At 51.0% G+C, this 25,864-nt stretch overlaps 1 protein-coding gene across 8 annotated transcripts; it reads left to right on the forward strand.

Annotated features, from left to right (window-relative positions):
- The first annotated feature begins 1,494 nt into the window (after nucleotides 1-1,494).
- Nucleotides 1,495-25,644, forward strand: MOV10 (Mov10 RISC complex RNA helicase). 8 transcript variants are annotated; one of them, XM_030324639.1, is made up of 21 exons: nucleotides 1,495-1,613; nucleotides 2,028-2,216; nucleotides 15,196-15,418; nucleotides 15,796-15,928; nucleotides 16,098-16,356; nucleotides 17,962-18,096; nucleotides 18,754-18,922; nucleotides 19,616-19,770; nucleotides 20,031-20,207; nucleotides 20,321-20,468; nucleotides 20,884-21,042; nucleotides 21,301-21,404; nucleotides 21,573-21,670; nucleotides 21,765-21,981; nucleotides 22,830-22,947; nucleotides 23,145-23,336; nucleotides 23,579-23,653; nucleotides 24,543-24,668; nucleotides 24,750-24,838; nucleotides 25,109-25,230; nucleotides 25,305-25,644. In XM_030324639.1, the coding sequence occupies exons 1-21, from the start codon at nucleotides 1,510-1,512 to the stop codon at nucleotides 25,394-25,396; spliced, it is 3,084 nt and encodes a 1,027-aa protein (XP_030180499.1). In that variant the 5' UTR covers nucleotides 1,495-1,509; the 3' UTR covers nucleotides 25,397-25,644. The 8 variants fall into 8 exon arrangements, with proteins under 8 accessions (XP_030180499.1, XP_030180498.1, XP_030180500.1 ...); XM_030324638.1 differs by having other exon boundaries at nucleotides 15,215-15,418; nucleotides 15,693-15,928; XM_030324640.1 differs by having other exon boundaries at nucleotides 1,565-1,613; nucleotides 15,693-15,928.
- The last annotated feature ends 220 nt before the right edge of the window (nucleotides 25,645-25,864 follow it).

Here is a 25,864-nt window from a genome sequence, read left to right on the forward strand (position 1 = left end):
ATGGAGTAATGAGAAGTAATGAAGAAAATACAGAGCTTTTAATATGCTTCTCCAAAGTTACCTTGGGAGGCTATAGGTTTATTCTAGTAACGTCATTGGCCAAAGTTAACTTTCAGATTGCCTTCAGTGATATTTGGACCCGTACTAAAATCAGCCACTTTAAAGTCAGATTCTTTACAAGTGCAGATGGTTTTAGAGAAAGTTTCAAGGAAGTGAGACCGGGAAGGAGGACCATTCTAGACATCTAGACAGCCATATGTGGTAACAATTACAACTCCATGTGAAATGTATTTTTCTAGATGAAACTGGTTTAGAGAGGTTCCATTGTAACCAAGGCCACATAACATATTTTTATCAGGTTGGTACTATACTACAGCTGTTTACATGTTTTGATAACATCTAGGAGATTGGCCTAAGGTTTGGGGGGGGTGGTGTGTGGGGAGGGGCGGTGGTGTTAGAAATCCAGGAATAATGGGGACTTAGATTTACTCATCAGCATGGAACCAAACATCAGTGTGGGTGTGGTGGATGGGAGGTTTTTGAAATGGTAAGTTAACATGGTGATTTTAAGAGGTTCACTCTTAGCTACTGTCAGACCTCACCAGGTAATTGTGGAGAAAAAAGGTGGAGAAATCAGCGATTTTACTAGTGTTTCCCTCTACTTTGCACAATTTCTAAGACATAAATTCTTAAGCAATTTCCCCTGCCCAGTTTTTCCTCTTCCTCTTAGCTTTGGTTCCCACCAACTTTGCATTTCCTGTTGCTAAAATCTGTTATTCCTGGTGATAGTTGGTTATTGGCCTGGGGGCAGGTACAAGAGTAGCCCAGCTGGAGCATGACCTGGGTTCTGGACTTTCCTCACACTAGGTTATGTTGAATGCGTGGCCTCCTACAGGGAATTACTTTGCAGAACAACACTACCTTTAATATTTTTGTAACTGGTATATTTTTTTAAAGAATTTTTTTTACATAACTTTTTATGTTCTTTGCCCCATTCTAGTTGGTGTGTTTTTGTTATTAGGGAGCATAAGTAGATGCAGAGGTTTGTTTTATGTTTGTTGTGGGAGCCCCACCCCCTTTAGTTTGTCTTAATTGTCTTCTGAAGCACGCTAGTCTATTACTTCTCTTCCTGGTACTGATGCTGTAGCTATTAACCATTTATTGCGTAAGAGACCAGTCTCTTGCTCTCAGGCTGATATTTTGATGAGTGGGGCAACCCTTGCTTATATACGAGTAACAATTAAAGAGCAATACAGACTGGAATGCAATTAAGTGCCCAAATATGTGTGGCTCAAGGGCAGGGATCACCAGCCTTTCCCCTAAAACGAAACCTGTGTGGCTGAGAAAAGTAATGACTGTTCCGTGCTGGCGGAGCCCCTTGTCCCTCCCTCCCACACGTACACACCTTTATCTCAGAGACACTTGGTTCTTCCCCACCACCCCCCACCCCCCCGAACTTCTTTGGCTCTTATGCCTTCCTCCCTGCGTCTGAAAGCTCGAGGAGGGAGAATGGGGGAGGGGGGCGTGCCGCTCGCTTCCGTACTGATTTCTGTCCCTAGCAGTCTGGGGGAGGTGCTGGATGAGCTGCCCCAGTCCAGCTGCAGCCAACCCAGGTCCCAGCCCCTGCCCTTTGCTCTCCTGCTTTTCAATAAGTCCCGAGGCTCTGGGGGGGGGGGGGGGGGCGTGGGAGTAGCCCTAGCTGAGGCTCGGAAGTCTCCCTGGGCTGCTCAGGGGGCCCCAGGCGGTAGCCACGTTCAGATTCTGGCTCGAAGCCAGGGGAGGGAGCTTGGGGTAAGGGGAGGGCCCTGAGGGAGGGGTCAGACTCCTTAGGAAAGAGTTAATGGGAGGAGGGGGAGGGGATTGGACGGAGAGACCGAAGGGAAGACTCAGGTAGGAAAAGAACCGAGGAGGGAAGCCTGGTGGGGAGAAGGGAGCCTGCAAGATCAGAGGGTCAGAGTTAGGGGGCTTCCCCCTGCTGCACCCTCATCCTAGGGCCGCCAACTTACATCCGCGGCGGCGACTTTCAGTTTCATTTCCACGGACCCTCCTGCCTGGGCCGCAGCCGCAGCCGCCGCCGCGATGCCCAGTAAGTTCAGCTGCCGGCAGCTCCGGGAGACGGGCCAGTGCTTCGAGAGTTTCCTGGTCGTTCGGGGACTGGACATGGAGACAGATCGCGAGCGGCTGCGGACCGTTTATAACTGGGATTTCAAGATCAGGTACGGGCCGGCCCAGTCCCCGGCCCAGATTCGCGGGCCCAGCTCGCCGCCACGACCCCTCGCCGCGGGGCCACCCTTCCCGCCCCGGGGCGCGGAGGGACGCAGCTCCCCCAGTGGCGCAAGCCGGTCCCGGGGCGGCGCAGACCTCCCCTCCCGCGCCGTGCCCACGCCCCGCCAGCGCCGCCCGGAGCCCGCCCGCTCTGCCCGGCAGGGCCCCTGCGCCCAGTCCCGGCGCAGAACCGCCCGCGCAGCCCGCGCCCCCCGCGGCCCGGGCCCTGGCGGGGAGCGGGGTCCCGCGCCCACGCGCCGCTCGCGGGGGCGGGGGAGGGGGGGCGCTCGGCCTGGGGGAGGGGAGCGCGAGAGGGGGCCCAGGCATCGCGGGACCGCGGGAGGGAGCTGCTTGCGGCTGGCGGCCGGCCCTGGCGCGGGCTCTGCGGGGACCCCCGCCCCGCCGCCGAGGGGCTGCTTGCCGAGGGGGTCCGCTATCCCGGGGAGCCGAGGAGACCCAGTGTGGGAGGGAGAATCTCCGGCAGCTCGGCAAAGAAGAAAAGGGCTCAAACTATATACGCACCAAACCTCCATTAGCACCTGTGGCTTCTCCATGGAGACCCAGGGCCAGCCTCCTGGAGGCCTTTCTCACCCTGTGGCTGCAGGCTGTTTGGGCCCCCCTGTTGCTATCGAAGTGAAAACCATACGCTTCGTTCTGGCAGACCACAGAATTGTGCTTCAGAAACACCTATCAACAGGCTGCAGCCTTGGGCCGGAACACAGTTTAACAGGGATAAATGTGAAGACTTACACAAATACATGCGGGGTGGTGGGGATTTCGGCTTCCTAACACACCTCCTGAAAAAGGCTGTGGGTTTCAACAGACCAAAAGGCCGGTATGGCTGCCAAAAGAGTCCAAGAAGTGTTAGACTGTGTTAAGAAAAGTATGGTTTGGGGGGGGGGGGGACGAAATAGTGACTCTCCAGATCACATCTGGGTTGTTTGTTTAAATCAATAATGAAATGTCCCATTTTAAGAGGGACATGAACAGGCTCCAGCAACATCTGAGGAAGGGTCAGCGGTTAGGACCTGTTTTATGCCCTCACCCCGTGCTGGGCTTTGGGGAATGGAAAGATGAACAGTACAAGATGCCAGGGAACGAGAGGCTTTGATAGGCATGCAGTATGCATCATACAGAATACTAGCATAGATGGTAAAATAACGCGCGGAGTATAATAGAACTAGGAAACATGTCAAAGAGAAGTAAGCAAAGAGCAGGTACTATTGAGAGGCATTATCAACAAGCCACATCCGTGCTTTCACCTGTGTTCCCCAACACAAGTACAGGTGCCTCTGAACACAAGCCAGCTACTTTGGGCTCTGAAGGAATGTATTTGGATGCTTGTTAGACCGGTAGGAAAGACTTTATGGAAGAACTATTGCAGTAGAGTTACTGTAGTAGGGGAGAGAGTGCTCTACTCCCAACACGGCAAAGACAGCCGGGAATTGGTAGTTGTCAGCCGAGTGAGGGGGTCAGTGGATGGAAAACTACCAAAGACATATTAAGAGGTGGGGGGCAAGGTAGAGGCCTAATTGAGAATAGGGTTCAGAGGAGCCCCACTGAAGTTTGGTCAAGGAGAGGGTCTCTGTCAGCTCTCAACGAAAGCTACACAGTATGTTCCAGTACTGGGGAAGATGTTCTGTCAGACTGCGTACAGAAAACCACATATAAAGCACATTATGGGTGAATTTAAGGGATTTCAAAAGTAATTTTTACTATGTGCACTTGTTTTTTATGCAAATAAGATACCGTTCCTCTGGAATTATTAGGGAATTTGGTGTTTTCTTATGCAAATAAGAACGCTCCTGTAGTTAGTAGGGAATTCAATGGAGAAGGACACTGACCTTGGCCTTGAAGGATTGACAGTGAGGAGGGGGAGGGAAACAGTTTACGTGCTGATTCGTATTCTATCACGAAACCCAGTCAAAGACTGAGGGGGGGCCTGGCAGGCTCATTCAGCGGAGGATGGCGCTCTTGATCTCAGGGTCGTGAGTTCGAGCCCCACATTGGGGGTAGAGATTACTTAAAAAAAAAAAAAAGACAAAAACAAAAAACCTGAGAAATGTTTGCCTTGAAAAAAACATTGGAGAGAACAAGGCAGTAATCCTTGAATATTTTGAAGTCTGTCAAGGTGGAGAGGATTATGCTTCCCTGTCACTTCAGAAGGCTGGGCTAGCTTCATTCAACATGTTCCCCTCACCCTCTCCATACCAGGTGGAGATTTCTATTACGATTATAGAGAACTTTCTTACACATCCTTTAAACCCAGACAGGAATGCTGTGACATCAGCCCTCATCTTCCCAGTGGGAATTCATGGCTTCTTCCTCTGGGCTCTCAGAGCTCATTGTTCACAGCCAGGTTATAGCCCCATTGCACTGCCTTGCGTTGGAGCTAGTGTGCGACCAGCTTCCCTGATCTGAAGGCGGGGATAGGCTTTTCCTCACGTTTGCACCTTCCTCAGTCCCCAGCATAGAGCCAGGGATGTAACAGATGCTCTGTAAGTGCTGGAGGAGTGGAATTGAATTAGTAAGTACAGTTGATCTACAAGAGAATGGGCCACCAGAGAGCTATTGCAAGTCACACACGCGCGCGCACGCGCGCACACACACACACACACACACACACGGAATTCTAGGGAGCCTTCCTACACTGGGAGGGGTGCATCCCTTCCAGCTAGGGTATTTCAGGATGTTGCATCCTCTACTGCTAACTTTGGCCTTTTCCCATCATTCGTTATTTAGCAAAACATACTTAACGAGGCTCTGCTTGTGCCTGTGCCTCGGTTCCTGCCTGTAATCACAGTCTAGTGGGGGTGGCAGATGTGTAGACAAACATGTAATACAGTACCTTAGGGGCTGGGAGAGTGTTTGGATAGCTGGAGTTCAAATCCTGGTTGGCCATTCACGAGTTTGCATTTTTTTTTAATGTTTATTTTTGAGAGAGAGAGACACAGAGTGTGAGTGGGAGAGGGGCAGAGAGAGAGAGAGGGAGAAACAGGGCTCCATACTCTGAACTCTCAGCACAGAGCCTGACGCGGGGCTCGAACCCACGGGCCCTGAGATCATGGGCTGAGCTGATGTCAGACGCTTCACTGAGCCACCCAGGCGCCCGGAGTTGCATTGAATTTTGAGCAACTATCTAAATTTTCTTGTAACGCGTGTAAAAGAATGCCTTTCTCTCAGGGCTGTGTGTGAGGCCAGAATGAGCTATCACAGGTAAAGCCCTTACCATGTGTAGCATGTTGCATGGGCTTTGGAAGTGGTAGCTGTCATTAGTACAGTGATGGTTAAGAGGAACTACTGATGTCAGGAAAAGTTTCAAGAGAAGACTGCTCTTGCCTTAGGCAGGAGACTCATTCTTTTCTTCAACAAATTTTGGCCGAATGCCTCCTGTGAGCAAAGCAAAACAGTGTGAGTCGCTGTGGATGCAGAAGGAGCCTAAGGAAGGAGGTGGAGATGAAACATAATTATTTAATTACTTTTGTGATAAGTGCTTAGAACAAAAGGTCCGGTACTCTGAGAGTATGTAACTTGGACACCCAACCTCGGAATCAGAGGTTTCTGGGAGAAAGTCATGTTTAAACAGAATCTTGAAAGATAAACGGGAGTTCACAGATGTTAAGGGGCAAGGGGACAGCATTCCAGACCCAGAGGGAGTAGCACCCTAAGGGCTTAGGGTGAACTCAGTGGCCCTGACGGGAGGCCAGAGGGAGGCAGGGACTAGATGGGGCAGGACCTTGCCAGCTGCGGAGAGTCTTTTGTTTGTTTGTTTACTTTTTAATCTTAACAGAAATAGGAAAGCACAGATTGTTTCCAAGTAGGAGACTGATGGATTAGGGGTTTTGGAAAGATCGTTCTGTCTCTGGCATGGAGAAAGGCTGTGTGTTTAGACTTCTATCCACAATAAAGAATACATTTTAGTTGGGAGCCTGGGACACAGCTTTCATGGAACAATGCATACCCTGGAAACCGTATATAGCCTCACTCCCTGCCCTCTGATGTTTTTATTCTGTTCCACTCCAATTTTCTAAAAATCCTGGTCTTGACCCACTAATGAGAGTTGCAACCCACAGTTTGTAAAACACAGAACTAGATGTCCCTTTAAGATGGCTGCCAAATTTGATAGTATGTTCTGAAATACCATTCTTCTAGCCATGAGACTTTCCTGCACTGCATCTAAAAAGATTAGTTATTGTTCACTAAACAAATAGCAGGGGCCAAGGTCAGGGCGTTACAGACCAAAGATGTCCACAGTGGCAGGAAAGTCTAGAGAGGAGTGACAGTGATACAGTGGGAAGGGCTGACATACACTTAAGGAAGGATTGACGTCAGAACCTGTGCCTCAGTTTCTTCTCTAAAATGGGGTGATGATAGTTGCTACGTTGTTGTGAGGATTAAATGAGATAATGCTTACGGGTACTTCAAACAGCACACAGGAAGTGCTCAGTAAACTTTTCCTGTTGTTGATGGTGTTAATTAACTGTGTTTGCATTATCCCAGTTATACAGAAGATCCGTATGTGCCTTGTTAAAAGATTAGACTTCATCTTGTAGACTGTGCAGTCATAAAGGGGGGCCGTGATCCGACTTGTGTTTGGTAATAACTCCTGCTGGTTTAGGGGAAGAAACACAAATGACTGATAAACAGAAGGAAAGATCCTTGACTGTGTTAGTGATGAGGGGAATGCTATTTAAGCAAGATATCATTTTTTTTGTTTATCAGATTGTCAGTAATCGAAAAGATTGAAGATTTCTGATGTCAGGGTCTGGAAAAAGGGTATTCTCAAATTTTTAGTGATTAACATTAAATTTGTACAACCTGTTTAGGGGAAAAGTTGGGGCACCTGGGTGGCTCAGTCGGTTAAGCATCGGGCTTTTGATTTCGGCTCAGGTCACGATCTCATCGTTGTGAGATCAAGCCCCGCATTGGACTTTGCACTGACAGCTGCTTGGGATTCTCTCTCTCCCTCTCTCTCTGCCCCTCCACCTGCCCTCTCGCTCCCGCCCCTGCCACTCGCGTGTGCGCGCACTTTCTCTCTCTCTCAAAACAAATAAATAAACTTAAAAAAAAAAAAAAAAGAGGACAATTTGGCAGAACTTGCCAAAGTTGTGAAGAGTCATTCTGTTTGACCCAGAAGTTTATTTGAAGGCATTTGTCCCATAAATCACCGACTAGTACAAGAATTTTTGTGCATGGGTGGTTATTGTATGTAACCTTTGAAAAAGCCAAGCATTATAGGCACCGAACTATCGCTGGACAAACAGTTAAACACGCCCCCTGCATTCCTACTATGCTATCCTTTGCAGCCATCCAAAAGAGGGAGGTGACTTGGTAAAATGTCCAGGAAGGAAGTCCATGGTGGTGAAGAGGTCTGTTGCAGGAGAGTATGTGCAGCAAACAAAACACTTGAGTGCTTAAAAAGTTTTCGTATGTATAGAAAAAAGTCTGGAAAAATACACATCAAGCAGTTAAGCTGATAGGAGGGAGTAAGGGCCCTTAATGTTCTATGTTGGATATTTGTGTTTGAAAGTTTTTTTATGCTTTGGATGACCACCCTGTCACTTATCTCTGTATGCACCCATACTTCCATCCCACCTATGTCAGTTGGCCCCCATGGGATCGTTACACTATATCCTTGTTTATTGTGGGTCCCTCTCTATATCAGCATCCCAACTCCGTTCCACATTCTGCCCCACACTCAGGACACTCAGCTATCAACTGGGGTGTTTTTTGGGTTGTTTTATTTTAAAAGGATCATGTTATATGCGTTTTCAACATCCTGCTTTCTTACTCAACAAAACATCACGGAAGTCATTCCCGATCATGGCGTTCCCAACATTTTATTATGACAGACTTCAAACACAAAAGTTGAAATAATTGTACAGTGAATACCCATATACTCTCACCTAGATTTTTTTTTTTTTTTTTTTTTTTTTTTTTAGAGAGAGAGAGTGTGTGAGCAGGGGAGAGGGACAGAGGGGGTGAGAGAATCTTAAGCAGGCTCTGTGCTCAGCGCATAGCCAGACACGGGGCTCGATCCCATAACCCTAGGATCATGACTTGAGCCGAAATGAAGAGTCAGAGTCTCAACTGACTGAGCCACCCAGGCACCCCCTAGATTTCTTAGTTAGTATTTTGTACATCTGCCCATTGGTCCATCTTGGTGTTTTCGATGCATTTCGAAGTAAGTTACAGACTTCAGTGCAACTTACACCAAACACGTCTACATGATTATTACTAACTGTAGGTGTTCAAAAATTAAGTGTAACTTCTAGATAGAAGTGGACACATTGGGGGCACCTGAGTGGGTCAGTTGGTTAAGCGTCTGACTTTGGCTCAGGTCATGACCTCATGACTTGTGAGTTCTCTGACAGCTCAGAGCCTGGATCCTGCTTCAGATTCTGTGTCTCCCTCTCTCTCTGCCCCTGCTCTGTGCACACTCTCTCTCTCTCTCTCTCTCTCAAAAATAAATAACCATTAAAAAAATTTTTTTTAAGTAGACACATTTTAACTCTACCTTTCCATGCACTGTGTGTAGTCCCTATCGAGACACAGAACATGACATCACCCCCACATTTCCTCCATCTTTCCTAGTTCGTCCTCACCCTTACCCCACCCAGAGGTACCCACCACTCTGATGTTTTTTGAGACTGTGCCTGTCTGGAACTTCATTTAAGGGAATCAGGAGGTATGCACTCTTCTGAACGCCATGTTTCACTCAGCATGTTTTGTTTGTTTTAAGTAAACTGTACCCGAAATGTGGCGCACAAACTCACAACCCCGAGATAGTCTACTGCTCTACCAACTGAGCCAGCCAGACGCCCTTCAGCATAATGTTTTTGAGATTCATCCATGTCTTGTGTATGGCAGCTTTTTATCACTGAGTGATATTTTTTTTAATTTTTTTTTTTTTACATTTATTTATTTTTGAGAGACAGAGCACAAGTGGGGGAGAGACAGAGAGAGAATGAGACACAGAATCCAAAGCAGGCTCCAGGCTCCGAGCTGTCAGCACAGAGTTCAACGCGGGCTCAAACCCACAAACCGTGAGATCGTAACCCAAGCTGAAGTCGGACGCCTAACCGACTGAGCCACCCAGGCGCCCCTGAGTAGTATTCTTCATCTGAATACAAATCAGTTTGTTTATCCATTCTCCTGTTCATGGCTGTTGTTTTCAGTTTGGGGCTATTTCTTTTTTTTTTAATTTTGTATTTAAGTAACAAACTCACGACCCCGAGATCAAGAAAAGTCACATGCTCTTTCATCCGAGCCAGCCAGGTGCCCCTGTTTGGGGCTATTTTGAATAAAATCGCTGGGAACATCCTTGTACCTTTGGCTTGGGGATATACCTAGGAGGAGCATTGCTGGGTCACAGGGTAAATATACGTTTATTGTTATTTTTAAATCTTAGGCAAGTTGCTTAACTTCCTTTTTTGGTGGTTGGCAGCAAAGTCTTCTGGACTGGTCCTCTGTTGTGACCTTGTCTGGGGTTAGGCTGCTCCGCCTTCCCTAGTTCCTGTTTCCTGAGCCCGTTTCTCACCTTCCCAGCAATTTATTGGTAACTAGCTTTTATCACTTAAATCAGCCATAATTTATTCTTTTTGCTTACAACTAACAACTCCAAATATACACAGCCATCTGACTTCAGCTTAGATCATGATCTCACAGTTCGTGGGGCCACGCTGAAGGTGCGGAGCCTGCTTGAGGTTCTCTCCCTCTCTCTCTCTCTCTCTCTCTCTCTCTCTCTCTCTCTCTTCCTCTGCCCCTCTCCCACTCTTGTGCTCTCTCTCAAAAGTAAACAAACACTAGTGAATGAATGGATGATTAAATGAATAAATAAAAGTGGTGTGACCAGGTCTTCATGCATTTTACTTCCTTGCCACTATCTACCTTCCTTTATATATGTTTATTTCTATGTTTATTTCTATGTTTATTATATTACATGTATATATATGTATATTTATATATTATTACATGTGTCTCCAAGTTTGGACAGTATGTATAAAATATGTAAACGTTTATATAAATTATATATATATTAGACCTATAATAATATATATCATTATATAATTATACATGTCCACGTGTGGACCGTGTATGCAACCTGACATGTAATGTTACAGGCCCCTGCACAGCAGTGCTGTGTGCCAGCCGGCGGTTTAGTGCAATGTCCCCTCCTTCGTTTTTTAATAAAAGAATAGTCTGGAATCGTTTGATACTTCTTTCACTCATTCTCCCAGCAAGTATTTTTTAATAAATACCAGTGCTAGATCTATACTAGATATTATATAGTTCTTTTTTTTTTTTTTTAAGTTTATTTATTTATTTTGAGAGAGCCAGAGACAGCGTGAGCAGGGGAGGGGCAGAGAGAGAAGCCCAAGCAGCGCACAGCCCGATGTCGGGCTCGAACTCATGAAACTGCAAGACCGTGACCTGAGCTGAAACTGAGAGTCAGATGCTTAACCGACCCAGCCACCCAGGCGCCCCTATACTTGCATTTTTAAATTAAGTTTAATCTTTTTAAATGTTTGTTTATTTTGAGAGAGCAAGCAAGCGAGTGTGCGAGTGGAGGGAGTGGCACAGAGAAACGAGAGAAAATCGCAAGCAGGCTTCCCGCTGTCAGCACAGAGCCCGATGCAGGGCTTGAACTCAAACCTTGAGATCATGACCTGAGCCAAAATCAAGAGTCACATGCTTAACCACCTGAGCCAGCCAGGTGCCCCTATAGTTGCATTTTTTTTAGTGCATTTTTTTTGCACACATAATATTCTTTTCATTTGAAATCAGAATATTGCAGCATATGTTTAGTGTTTTGCAAAACAGACCTTTTTCTGAAGTGATCGTACCAGTTCATACTCCAGCTGACAATGCATGAGTGTTCTGGTCTGTCCTTATCCTTGTCAACACTTGGTGTTGTCAGCCTTTTAAATTGTAGCCGTCTGTGTGGGTGTGGTGCGTTCTTTTTCATTGCTGCCTAGTATTTTCCATGCTGTGGGTGTTGACAATGTGTTAACGTCTCCCTATTGATGGGCATGTTTTTGTTTCCAGCTCTCGGCCCCTGTGAATATCTCTGCAGTAAGCATCCTTGCACATGTCTTTAAACACAGGTACTTTCCTTTCCATGGGATACATTCCCAGAACTGCAGTTGCTGAGTTAAATACCTGTGTTTCAGAGATGTTAGGAGTCCTCACCAGATTGTTTTTCCAAAAGGTTGTCATATTTCACCTTTCCAGGAGCACTGTGTGAGAGTCCCCTTCTCCACATACACACAACAGCGATCCATGTTATGGCTGTTTTCCACTGTTGTCAGTCTGATCGAAATAAAACAGTCCTTCGTTTTGACTTTAATCTGCAATTTCTCTGCTTTTAGAACATCTTTTCATCTGGTCATCTCGATGTGTTCTGTAAGGTCACTATTCAGTTTTTCTACTGAAGTCTTGATCTCTTTTCCTAGAAATCTAGGTGACTTAGACGCATAATATAAGAACTAGGACTTTTTTCCAACGGCTACGTACTAAGTTTCTGGTTGGAAAAAAATTGTTTTCATTATGGCTGTCACCTTAGACCAGGGAGAGGTGAGTTTGGGTAGTGGTAATAGTCCTGGGGCATAATGTGAGAAAACACTTAGGTGGTAGTACCCATGGCAGAAGTTGCGAAACTTGCAGAGTTGAGTTCCTTCTGCCAATGTGCCCAGGCAGAAGTTTCCAAAAATAGATTTCACGTGAAAATTTTGATCTGGCCTTCTTTTAAAGGTCGGACGCTGGCCATCTTGGGCCTCTGTCCCCTGCTGGCCACATCTGTCTGGAGACGATGGAGATTAGCAGTTACCCCCTCTGGACAGGGCATGCACTCTTGGGTTTGTTCGGCTGTCTCAGAGCCCTGTTTCCTCTCCAGCACTACCCTGAGAGCTGGCTGCATTTCAAGGCATCTCCACTGTTGTCTTCCTTTTTGGTTTTTTTTTTTTTAATTTTTTTTTTAATTTTTTTAAATTCTTTTTTTTAATTTTTTTTTTTTTTTTTTATTTTTAAGAGAGAGAGAGACAGAGTGAGCAGGGGAGGGACAGAGAGAGAGAGGGAGACAAGGAATCTGAAGCCGGCTCCAGGCCCTGAGCTGTCTGTCAGCACAGAGCCCGACGAGGGGCTCGAACTCACAAACCGTGAGATCATGACCCGAGCCAGAGTCGGATGCTTTAACGACTGAGCCATCCAGGTGCCCCTCCACTGTTGTCTTCTTAAGTGGAGTTATGAGGGACGTGAGTCCTTAACACCGATGGCTCAAAAATGGTACTATACAGGTGCTCGGGTATCAAAGATGCCTGGGGAGCCTGGCTTCTGTTGGCATTTGAGTCTGTGCTCGATCTGTGGAACCTACCGAGCAAGGGGCCCTGGTGGATGACAGTGACTCCTCCTGATTTCGGTCCCTTTATGACTGGACCTCCTGGCAGTGTTTGAGCCTGATGCCTGGTTTTGAGATTTCCTTCTGATTCTCCTCCCTCTCTCGGGGCTTCCTTCTCTGTTTTGTCTTCCTCCCTGGGTTGTCCTGGTCTCAGCTCTTCTCAGACTAGTCACACTCCCTGGGGAGATTCCAGACACTTCCATGGTTATAACTACCACCTGAGGACTCCAGAATATCAGGCTAGACTCAGGCTTGACTTTGGCCTGAGTTCTCAGTTTCCAACTCATGGAGCCAGCTGCCTCTGGACCACAGGAATCTCGAACTGAACATACCAAATACAAATGTCATGGTCCTCCCTCCAACCTCCTCCTCCTCCTCCTCCTCCTGCCTTTACCTCCTATCTCAGAAATGGTTCTGGAAGCCAAGCCATTGATCTGAGTTTTGTCCTGGACTCCTCCCTCTTCCCAGCTTCCATTCCCCCTCCTGTCCGCCACCAGATTCTGCTAACTTTACATCCTAAGTATTATCAGATCTGGCCCCCTCTTCCGTCCTTTCCACCACCTCATTCAGGCCCTTGTCATCTTTTAATTGGACTGTTACAATGGCCTTTTTCTAACTGGTGTCCCTGCCTACAGTCTTGCCTCCAGCAAATCCATCCTCCAATCCTGATGCCAGAGTCATCTGAAATGCAAATATGATCTTGCCACTCCCCTGCTTAAAACCCACCAGCCTCGGGGCTTCTGTAACCACAGTGTAGCCTCTGCTGTGGGCTGAAAGTAAGTTGTTACTACTCCTACTACCACTGCTACTGTTAGTCCTACTATTACTACTAATACGAATACTAATAATAGTAGGTGGCATTTACTGAGCATTTTCTGTTATGTTCTCAAATGATTTATTACCTTTTTAAAACAAATCAGAGCTGATTCACAGTCTTGTGAATAGTATCACTCTCATTTGCTTGGGGTGAGGAGGGAGAGGGGCAGAGTGACAGGCAGGGGGCACCAGGGAATTGTCCAGACCATAAATGATCTCGTTACACGCCAGTGAGTGACTGTGCTGATCCAGCCTTAATAGTTAAATAGGGATTACCATGGTTCTTATGAGCTAGGATTTGCTTTCATTCCCTACGACGCATTGAGGGAGGGTGGTCAGCCGTCCAGATCTGGAGTATGTCACGTGTGGGGGTGTCCCCGGCTCCTGGGTGCCAGTAGAGGAAGACCGCTAGCCTTCAGGGTCAAGTCTAGGCTTCCTGGCCTGGCATGCAACACTGCGTGACCTGGTGCCTGTCCATCTCTGCTGCCTCCCATCACCCCTGTCCCACACTTCACTGTAGCACAACCAGACTGTGTGTGATACTAATCATAGCACACCTTACGGAGATCTCCTTATGTGCCAAGCACTGGGCTAAGTGGACACTGCAGTGCCCGTCTCCATGTAACCCTCATAACAACCCCCCCCCCCACCGAGGTAAGTTTTCATTGCCCCCATTTTGTAGGGGAGGAAAGTGAGGCTCCGAGAAGTGGAGACCCAGCTGGTGGCCGAGTGGGAGGTTGCCCTGCACCCCCAGCTCTTGTCCTTGCACGCCCCTCCACCTTGGCTTACCCTTTGGCTCCCTGTTGTGCCTGGTAGACACCGTTCACTCTCCAGGACTCGTTCTGACCGCTGTCCTGGGACAGCCTGGCTCGGTGCCCCTCCTTGGCCCCAGGCTGCCCTGGAAACCTCCTTGGCCGCGCCCCCGGCAGGACGCCAGGATTGACGCGTTCAGTCTGTGCCGGGCTCTTACCTCATTGAACCCCCGGCTTCTAGCGCAGTGTGTGGCACATAACAGGTCTCTGTAAGTGTCGAGTTGACTAAACTAAATTCCAGGCACTGGACTTTGAGGTTATTGACCTTCTGACCAGTTTTCCCTGTCTTCACCTTCTCTAGGCACAAAACCAAGCTATTTGATCTCTGGAGAAGGATCCTTTCCCTTCCTGCTTGGGTTCCATCCACCTGCACCCTTTGACTTCGGGTGGAAACTGCTGTCTGATCAGCCACCTTGCCCACACACCCTGGACACCTGTGCTCTCTCTGACCCCTCTCTCCTTCCTCACCATCAGGCAGGACCCCAGATCCACCCCCTCTGAATCAACTTATTTGGCTTCCCCTTAACCTTAGCTCTTTCTGCCACGTCATTTGTATCTCTTTTTCTGTCCCAAATAGTTTTCCCCCCCAAAAAAATCTTCGTTTCTTTCTCTCTTTTCCCTTAGTCCTCCAAATCACTAGCCCATGACTGGGCTGTTCTCCTCCAAAACACATAGTCCACAACTTGCTGTTTAAAACAGTCGTATTTTGTCTTGGGAAGTCCTATTGAATTCCCTTAAAACATTAACAATTCCTGTGACCCCACCCCCACCCCCCAGCCTGAGTCTCTGTCCCTGGGTCCTGTCCTGTTGCGCAGCAGGGCTGGTGTGTCCCACATAGAGCGACCCACAGACACCCTGCCCTCCTGCCTTCCCCGTTGAGCTGCCCTGCCTTCCCTCACTTCCCAGTCTCCTCTGCTTCCGGCAGCTTTGGGACCCCTGCCCCTGGCTTCTCCTCCATGCTGTATGGAATGAAGATTGCAAATCTGGCCTACGTCACCAAGACTCGGGTCAGGTTCTTCAGACTCGACCGCTGGGCCGACGTGTGGTTCCCAGAAAAAAGGAGAGTGAAGGTGGGGTCAGACATCAGCAAACACCACAAGTCACTGCTAGCCAAGATCTTTTACGACAGGTGTGTGTCTGTATGTGTGCATGCACGTGCATGTGAAAGAGGGTGCAAGGACACAGGGGTCAGGGTGTCGGGGAAGCCATCTGGCTGAGAGAAGAGGGGGTTGCCTCAGGTTGGGGTAAGGCCCCCTCCTTCAAGGAGTGGGGGAAGGGGTAGGGAAGGAGCTAGTTGGTCTGGGGAGAGGCGGTGGGGTTCCTGAGCTCCGCTGGCACTTCGCCAGCCTCCCCTGTCTAGGCCCTTCCTGTCCCAGCCCCCCCTTGACTCCCACTCTCCCCAGGGCTGAGTATCTTCACGGGAAACATGGGGTGGACGTGGAAGTCCAGGGGCCCCATGAAGCCCGAGATGGGCAGCTCCTTATCCGCCTGGATTTGAACCGCAAGGAGGTGCTGACCCTGAGGCTTCGGAATGGAGGAACCCAGCCTGTCACCCTCACTCATCTCTTCCCACTCTGCCGGACCCCCCAGTTTGCCTTCTACAATGGAGACCAGGAGCTGCCCTGCCCACTGGGCCCTGGTGAGCGGGTTTCCACGGGAAAGAGCCTTTAGTGGACGGGGGCTTGCCCTGGTAAGGGTTGCTGTGTCAGGGCTCCTGCCCCGGGATGTGGCTGCTGGGGGAGTGTGCAGGCAGGGTGCTGGTGGGAAGGTCCCTCCCTGTCCTCTCTCACTCATCCGTCCTCCTGCAGGCGAGTGCTACGAGCTCCAGGTCCACTGCAAGACCAGCTTTGTGGGCTACTTCCCGGCCACGGTGCTCTGGGAGCTGCTGGGACCTGGGGAGCCAGGTTCGGAAGGAGCTGGCACTTTCTACATTGCCCGCTTCTTGGCTGCTGTTGCCCACAGTCCCCTGGCTGCACAGCTGAAGCCCACGACTCCCTTCAAGCGGACCCGGATCACTGGAAACCCTGTAGTGACCAGCCGGATAGAGGAAGGAGAGAGACCTGACCGGTAACTCCTTTCCTCTCCAACCCGGTCCAGTTTGGGGTGCCCTGCATGAGGGTGGGAGCCTTGGGGAAGAGCACAGAGCCAGAACCAGGGCCCCCTTTCCTAACTGAGTTCATAACTCCTCTGGGCCTCAGAGATTTTTTTCTGTTCGGGAAGGAAGTTGCAGGTGAGCCTGAAAAAAATGTTAAACATTTTTGATTGTATGATAGATTGTCAGGCAGCCTGTGTAGACCTCTCTCTCTGTCTTTTTTACAGCTTTTTTTGAGATAATTCACATACCGTACTATTCAGGTTCTCAGTATATTCACAGATATGGGCAACCACCACCACGATCCGGTTAGAACACTTCATTACCCAAAAAGGAGCCCATACCCTTTTGCTCCTCATTCCCTCCCAGCCTTTTTTTTTTTAATGTTTGTTTGTATTTGAGGGACAGAGAGAGGGAGAGTGAATGCGTGAGCAGGGGAGGAGCAGAGAGACAGAGACAGAATCTGAAACAGGCTCCAGGCTCTGAGCTGTCAGCACAGAGCCGGACACGGAGCTCAAACTCACAAGCAGTGAGTTCTTGACCTGGGCCAAAGTTGGACACTCAACCGACTGAGCCACCCAGGTGCCCCCTAGCCTTTTTTTTTTTTTTTTTTTTTAAGGTTTATTTATTTTGAGAGAGAGAATAAGAGTGTGTGCAAGCAGAGGAGGGGCAGAGAGAAAGGGAGAGAGAAAATCCCAAGCAGGCTCCATGCTGTCAGCACAAAGCCCAACTCGGGGCCCCATCTCACAAACCGTGAGATCATGACCTGAGCCGAAATCAAGTCGGATGCTTAACCTACTGAGCCACCTGGACATCCCTCCCTCTCAGCCTTAAGCAACCACTCTGCTTTCTGTCTCCATAGATTTCCCTATTCAGATATTTCATATGAAGAGAATTTTTTTTAATGTTTATTTATTTTTGAGAGAGAGGGTGCAAGCAGGGGAGGGGCAGAGAGAGGACAGAGGATCCAAAGCAGGCTTTGCACTGATAGCAGAGAGCCTGATGTGGGGCTCGATCCCACGAACTGTGAGATCATGACCTGAGCCAAAGTCCGACACTTAACCGACTGAGCCACCCAGGCGCCCCTCATATGAATAGAATCTTATATTCTGTGTGGCATGGCTAGGTGTTTATGAAATACTGAGCTAGAAAAGCGAACGATAGGCAATTGTGCTCTTTTTGTTAAAACTGTATGTATGTAATACAAATTGACAGAAACCTGGAAGTTTAGCTATCAAAAAGTTATTGGTTATCCCCAGATGTTATGTATTTACCCACTTATTTTTCTCTAATGAGCATGTATTTTTTTATATCCATATTTTTTACACATATGGGTGTTACATATGTGACTTTTGGAAGTTTCCATGAATAGTACTTTCCAGAAATGAGAATGGTCCGGCCTTGGGGTGAGCATCCTCATGGGGTAGTGAGTTCTGCCTCCTTGTACAAAATCTGCCGGCCCCCTTCAGCAATAGTTTGTGGAAGGGCTTCGGGCATCTTCCAGGGAGGAGCCTTCTCCACCTCTCTGAAGGGGAGGGATCTCTGAATTTGTGACCACTCTTCTTCCCTGGCTCCTGCAGCGCTAAGGGCTATGACCTGGAGCTGAGCATGGCGCTGGGGACATACTACCCACCGCCTCGCCTCCGGCAGCTGCTCCCCATCCTTCTTCAGGGGACAAGTATCTTCACTGCCCCAAAGGAGATTGCTGAGATCAAGTAAGAGACACCCTTCTGCCCCACCTCATGCTGCTTTCTGTGTCTCTCCACCCCCCTCCCCCGCCCCATCCCTCTGTCCTCAGCCTCCCATGCCCCCTCCCTTCGTTCCCGTACAGAGCACGCACCTCGTGCTGCGCACCGTTCAAGGTGCTTGAATTCTTCACATGAGGGCCTTGCTCATTGCCGTAGGGAGAAATGAGCATTTATCTTATAGTTTCATGTAGCGACGAGTGCTGTGAAGAACCCTACCAAAGCTAAACTTTCAGGGAAGGGGAAGGGTTGTGCTGTCTTGCAGAGGGCAGTTAGTGCTGCCCTCTTTGAGAAGGTGACATTGAGCAGACAATGACACATGAATGAGGTGAGGGTGTAAGCATAGGAGTTAGCTTAGCGGGGAGAATGTTCCAGGCCCCAGAATCCATGGTATAAATGCTACGTCAAATCTGAGGTGGGGGCAGGGGCGTCGGAAGGAGGGAGAGCCAGGATTCCATTCTCTGAGGCCTCTGACCCCCCACCCACCTCTCTGCCCTTCTGGTCCTCCCTGATTCCTGGTGCTTTCATAGTCCCAGAGGATGGGAGAGGGTGGATGCTCCTGGGTGCGGGGGTTGCCTGACCCGTCCTGTCCCTGCCCCCTCCTGCCTGCCCAACCATCACCGCCAGGGCCCAGCTCGAGACAGCCCTGCAGTGGAGAAATTACGAGGTGAAGCTCCGGCTGCTGCTGCACCTGGAGGAGCTGCAGATGGAGCATGACATCCGGCACTACGACCTGGAGTCGGTGCCCATGACCTGGGACCCCGTAGACCAGAACCCCAGACTGCTCACACTGGAGGTCAGGGCTCGGATCCTGCGTGGGGAGGGTGGGCTCGAGTCAGCCAGCCTGAGAGTAGAATGCTGTTCCTGCCCCCAGGGGGCTCAGTAGGAGCAGAGAGCCCAAAACAGGTGTCAGAGCAGGCTGATGGGGAGGACCTGGGTTTTAGTCTAGACGTTGCTACCACTAGTTGTGTGGCCTTGGGCAAGTCCCTTGCTCTCTCTGGGCCTTTGTTGCCTTATCTGAAAAGCACAGAGCTGGCCTAGATCCCTTTCCAGATGTCAGATGCTGAGTGTTGTACCCACAGGCCCAGAATTCCTGCATGCAAGTGCTGAGGAGGGCAGCTGGTGAGAGAGAAGGGGGTGGGGGGCAATCAAGGAACGATTCCTGCAGGAACTGAGTTTTGAACAAGGATTCAAGGGCAGAGCGGGAACTGAGCTGGCCAAGAGGGCACACGGATGGGCTGAGAATCGTGTCCTGGAGAGTTTCCAGGACTGCTGGGCTCAGCTATCTCTGTGCACCTCGGGCAGACTGTCTCCTTGCTCATCCCGACTTTTGCCCTGTCAGGCGGGAGAGGAAAGAAGCAAAGCTCCCTGGGTCTTGGGATAGAAGGACAACGCTCAATCCTTGTCCCTCACAGGCGGTCTGGAGACCTAGGGGTCCTCCAGTAGCCATCCCTGGGGATAGAAGCTTGCTTGTGTCCACCCCCCGTAGGTTCCCGGAGTGACCGAGAGCCGCCCCTCAGTGCTACGGGGTGACCACCTGTTTGCACTTTTGTCCTCTGAGACACATCAGGAGGACCCCGTCACCTACAAGGGCTTTGTACACAAGGTGGAATTGGACCGTGTCAAGCTGAGCTTTTCCATGAGGTGGGTGTTGGGGGAACCATGAGCTGCTAGAAGGGTCTACAAATGTTTCTTAGGCCAGAGGAGCTGATTTGTTTCTCCCTGAGACCAGTGGGACCCCAGGGATTGAGCAGGAAGCTTTTCTTCAGGGGGACCCTGAGATGCCTCAGTAGCTTCTCCTGGAGGGATTGCATGGCTGTCTTGAAAAGAGAGTGGAGCCAGAGTAGATGCAAAGAGTCCTTGCCCTCTTACTGGAGCTTTTCCTTCCTCCTCCCTTCCTAAAGCCTCCTGAGCCGCTTTGTGGATGGGCTGACCTTCAAGGTGAACTTCACCTTCAACCGCCAGCCCCTGCGGGTGCAACACCGTGCCCTGGAGCTGACGGGGCGCTGGCTGCTGTGGCCCATGCTCTTTCCTGTGGCCTCCCGTGGGGTTCCGCTGCTGCCCTCAGATGTGAAGCTCAAGTGAGACTGGGCATGGGTGTAAGGGGGGCCACTTGGGGTGTGGGGCGTGGGAGCTGGAGTCAGGGAGGCCTCCGGGACACCAGGTGACGTCATGTTTCTGGTTCGTCTGCCAGGCTGTATGACCGCAGTCTGGAGTCAAACCCTGAGCAGCTGCAGGCCATGAAGAACATCGTTATGGGCACCACCCGTCCAGCCCCCTACATTATCTTTGGGCCTCCAGGCACTGGCAAGACTGTCACCCTGGTGGAAGCCATTAAGCAGGTGGGGCCTGAGCATAGACCTGGGGCCGGTGCTGACTCCCCCAGGGACCAAGCAGTGCCCAGATTCCGGGTGCCTCCAGCTTCCTGATTGCCCCTGGGCTGGCGTCAATGGTCTGTGTGGCATTCGAACATCGTTGTGCAGGGTGGGGTCCCGCGTGACTCTTGGAGTCACCAATCATGTTTCAGCCACCGTAGACTCTGAATCTTTACTGTGCCAGTTTTCCAGCAGTGAAGTGCTTACTTGGACTAGCAGAGGGTTGGGGGGGTCAAAACTCGCCTTTTGTGTCCCTGCTTCCCTCAGGTCCGGGAGACAAATGCCACCCTGTGCCAACCTGAGTCACAACCGAGTCTCTCCCCCATCCCTCCCCCTGGAGCCAGAGAAGCTGCTTCCCACACTGTGCTTGTCCCCACCCCAGGTGGTGAAGCACTTGCCCAAAGCCCACATCCTGGCCTGCGCTCCGTCCAACTCAGGAGCTGACCTTCTCTGCCAGCGGCTCCGGGTCCACCTGCCCAGCTCCATCTACCGCCTCCTGGCCCCCAGCAGGGACATTCGCATGGTGCCCGAGGACATCAAGGTACCTGGAGAAGTGTGGAGAGCCAGGGGAGGGCAGGTGCTGGGCTGCTCGGGGTAGATGCTCAGGGCCAGGAAACTAGACCTGGATTCGGATACTCGCTGCGTGAGCTTGGATGGGTCAGAACCCCTGTTTGGTCGTCTGTTTCCCTGTGTGGGAAGTGAGAGAGGGAAAGAAAACTGCCTGGGGGGCCCAGAGCCAGAGTGAGGGTGAGGATGGACAGAGCCAGCTGATTTCCTCCTCTCTCTTAACACCCCGCAGCCCTGCTGCAACTGGGATGCGAAGAAAGGGGATTATGTGTTTCCCGCCAAGAAGAAGCTGCAGGAGTATCGTGTCTTAATTACCACCCTCATCACGGCCAGCAGGTGGGAAGTGTGTGTCTCTTAATCATGTGTATAAGTAAGGAAGTAGCGGGCTGGAGAGATGGGGAAGAGTGGTGCCTGGCAGTGGGGTGAGGGGCCGGTTTGGGTGGGCTTTCAGGTTTGCTAGTCGGGTGCCCAGATATGACCCCTGCTTGGCCTGACGCCTCCCAGGTTGGTCTCAGCTCAGTTTCCCATCGATCACTTCACACACATCTTCATCGATGAGGCCGGCCACTCCATGGAGCCCGAGAGTCTGGTGGCCATAGCAGGTGAGGGGTTCAGGGTGGGCTGCGTGCGTGCCACCCTGCATGGGGTTGGGGGGTCCCACCGCTCACCTTTCTCCCACGGCACCCTGCCTCTCAGGGCTGATGGAAGTCAAGGAAACAGACAATCCAGGAGGGCAGCTGGTGCTGGCAGGAGACCCTAGGCAGCTGGGGCCCGTGCTGCGCTCCCCGCTGACCCAGAAGCATGGCCTGGGGTACTCCCTGCTGGAGCGGCTGCTGACCTACAACGCCCTGTACAAGAAGGGCTCCAATGGCTATAACCCCCAGTTCATAACCAAGCTGCTGCGCAACTACAGGTACTCCCGCACCTTCACCTCGCCTGCAATCTGTGCCTTCACCCACTCTGTGCAGCCCCCGCTGGAGGCTCCATCCTGCAGTCCTGTTGCTCAGAGGCTGTGTGATGCAGGAAGACTATGATCTGGAAGGTCGGTGATCTCCATTCCAGCCCCATCACCGCTACTCATTGGCTCTGACTTTGCAACTGACTTCGCTCTTGAGCATTTTGCTTATCTGTGTATCGGGGGATTGTCCATGGTTCCCAGACACTGGGATGTGTCTGGTGTGGGTCCCAGATGAAGGGTCGAGGCAGTCCAAGGAGAAATGAGAAAAATAGAGACGATATAGTTTTTCAAAAAGCTAATTGTTACTCAAATCAAAAAGTATACTTGCTTTACTCAATGAATTCATGTACCTAATGATGAATTCCTAAGTTCTTAGGAGTTCCTTAGATAAGTCCACTGGGAGTTCAATCTATTGTTATTACTTCTGTTTTTAGATTTAACACATTATCTCATCAAATAATGGCAGTAGTAGGTGATGGTTGTTTTTGTACCATCCTTCCTTGGCAAAATTGAAACTTGAGAACCTCCCCATTTCTTGCGTGTTTGGTTTTTTTTTTTTTTTTCCTTTTAAATCTGCCTGGCCTACGGACCACATGCGCTCAGGAAGCACATTTGGTTCTGTGCACATTTGGTGCAGTGAACAGTGCCTAGCAGCACGCTGTAGATCAAGGAGTCCACCGTCCACTTGGGCGGGTGGCAAGAGGATGTGTGGACCCAGAGCAGGTGGATCATGGGTCCCCAAGGGCAGGGCAGAAGTAACCTGGCCCCTGGTCTTGCTCTTCCTTCCTCCTCTTGCCTCCCAGGTCTCACCCCACCATACTGGACATTCCCAACCGACTCTATTATGATGGGGAATTGCAGGCCTGTGCCGACGTCGTGGACCGAGAGCGCTTCTGCCGATGGGAGGGTCTGCCTCGACAGGTGAGGCTGAACCCGGCAGGGTCAGGCTGCCACCCCTGTACCCCACCTTCCCTCCTACCGAAGGTGCAAGGTAGTAGGAGCCTCTGAGTGGAAGCCACGGGCTTTCACCTTGGCCTGGGATCCCGCATTCCCTGGGTGGGTTTGGGGTGGGAGGGAAGGGAGGCCTGGCTGAAGGTTTCCCCCGACCCCGTATCCAGGGCTTTCCCATCATCTTTCACGGCGTAATGGGCAAGGACGAGCGTGAGGGTAACAGCCCATCATTCTTCAACCCTGAAGAGGCTGCCACAGTGACCTCCTACCTGAAGCTGCTCCTGGCCCCCTCCTCGAAGAAGGGCAAAGCCCGCCTGAGCCCCCGAAGCGTGGGCGTCATCTCTCCCTACCGGAAGCAGGTCAGGCCCCTCAGTTCCTCTCGAGGGTGGGACCCCCCCCCCCCCGCTACCGAAGGTACCCCCTTCATAGCCAGACCATTAGGTGGAGGTTCTAGAAGCTCAGGTCTCTGCTAGCCCTGTCAGACGAGCTCAGAGGTCAGTTGTCCCTCCCTCTCTGCCCCCCAGCTCCCCGGTCTCCTGCCTGGCTCCCTCTTACACTGGGGTAATGGCATGAGAGAAAGGCACCTGTCCTCATCTTCCAGGTGGAAAAAATCCGTTATTGCATCACCAAACTTGACAAGGAGCTTCGGGGACTGGATGACATCAAAGACTTAAAGGTGACACCACCGTTTCACATTTGCTCCCTGCCTTTGGTGTCCCCGCGCTTCCCCTGCTTCCAGAGAGCTCCTCAGGCACTCCAGCCTGTGTTACTGCCCCGCCCTGCCTTCGCTGCCTAAGACCCAGTGGGGCTCCCCCCAGGCCTCACTCCTGCAGATCCTGGCTTGTCTATCTGGGGCGGGACCAGGAAACACCACACCGGATTCTTGATGCTTTTGATCAGGCTGGTTTGAGGCCTGTGCCCTACGGATAAAGTCCAAACTCCCTGCCTGCCTGACCTGTCATGTGATAGTGTCACAGCTCACCATTCCCACCCTCTGAGTCAGTCAGTGCTTTGACTCAGGTGGTGGTTCTCAACACTGGCTGCAGATAAGAATCACCTGGAAAGCTTCTAGCACCACCGGTGCCAGAGCCCCACCCGGCCAGTGAACACAGCTATCTGGGGGCAGAGCCAGGGCATCGGTATTTTTTATGGCTCCTCAGGTGATCTAACGTGCAGCCGCGGTTGAAAACCAGTGCTCTAAGATTTAAAGGCTTCTCCCTTGGAGATTCCAATTTAGGAAGTCTGGGTTGTATATCTTTAACAAGTGTTTAGTGACTGTCTTTAGGGAAGTTTGAGAACCACTGCTCGGAGTTCCTGTGTCCTTGCAAGCGCGTTTTCTTTGCTTAGAAGAATTTTAGCCCGCACCCCTTTAACTGGATCCAGCCTTAAGCTTCCAGGGCATCCTCCCGTTCTCTCCTATCAGGACGCTCACTCCCTCCCCTGTGACAAATGCCCGGTGCTGGCATCGGCCTTGCCTTGGAGCTCGTTGGATCGGGAGCTCCATAAGGCAGGGTGTGTGTCTGCTTCCCGAGCCCCCGCTGCAGGCCCTGTGTCTCGCCCTCCAGGTGGGCTCCGTAGAAGAGTTCCAAGGCCAAGAGCGCAGCGTCATTCTCATCTCCACCGTGCGGAGCAGCCAGAGCTTTGTGCAGCTGGATCTGGACTTCAACCTGGGTTTCCTTAAGAACCCCAAGGTTTGAGACCTGGCGGGTGGAAGGAATGCTTCCTTCCTTAAGGCCCTTCCCTCCCGTGACCCTACCACTCCTTCCTTTCAGAGGTTCAACGTGGCTGTGACCCGGGCCAAGGCTTTGCTCATCGTGGTGGGCAACCCGCTGCTCCTGGGCCATGACCCTGACTGGAAAGTGTGAGCATTCCTACCCCATGATCCCTCTTGGTGACCACAACCCCCATCCTGGGGCAGGTGTAGCTCTATTGAGCACCTTCTTGTGGCTCAATTAATTCACAGGTCTGTTCTTCCTCACAATTCCCCACTTAAATTACCCGACAGAGGATAAGCAACTCGCCCAAAGGCGCAGGCCCACGTGGTAGGACCAAGGCTTAGCCACGAGCGTCTGCTGGCACTCCTCAGCCAGGCCTGTGCAGCTGTGTGTGTGAATGTCCCTGTACCCTACAGATTCCTGGAGTTCTGTAAAGAAAACGGGGGGTATACCGGGTGCCCCTTCCCTGCCAAACTGGATCTGCAGCAGGGACAGAACTTACTCCAAGGTCTGAGCAAGCTCAGGCCCTCTACCTCAGGTATGGCTGGGCCAGGCAGGGGACAGCGCTAGGGGATGAGGTAAGGAAGACAGGCTCACCTCTTTTCTTTCTAGGGCCCCAAAGTCACGACTACCTCCCCCAGGAACGGGAGGGAGAAGACGGCCTGTCCCTGCAGGTAGAGCCAGAGTGGAGGAATGAGCTCTGAAGACACAGCAGACAGCCTTCGCACACCAGCCAAGCCTTAACCGCCCACCTGACCCTGAACCAGAACCCAGCTTGAACCAGAGCCCAGCTGAGCTGCCCCTCCAGAAGGACAGGAAGGCTGGGGGAGAGAGTTTACAACCCAAGCCATTCACCCCCTCCCCTGCTGGGGAGAATGACACATCAAGCTGCTAACAATTGGGGGAAGGGGGAGGAAGAAAAACTGAAAACAAAATATTGTTCTATGCAAAAGCCTCCTTGTCTCCTCAGCCTGGCCCCCTCTGGCCTTGCGGCCTTCCCAAGCTCTCCAAAGCGACCCCAGAGGGGAGGGTGGGACCATCACACCCTGCCCAGGGCCCTACTCCTCCCAGCCAGAGAGGAACCCGGGCCCCAGGTCCAGGGGAGGAAACCCAGTGGGAGGCCACAAGGAAGCCACCCACAGGCTTCTAAGTTTAGCCCCTGCTTCAGACCA

This window comes from Lynx canadensis, chromosome C1 (assembly GCF_007474595.2).
Source record: "Lynx canadensis isolate LIC74 chromosome C1, mLynCan4.pri.v2, whole genome shotgun sequence".
NCBI lineage: Eukaryota > Metazoa > Chordata > Mammalia > Carnivora > Felidae > Lynx > Lynx canadensis.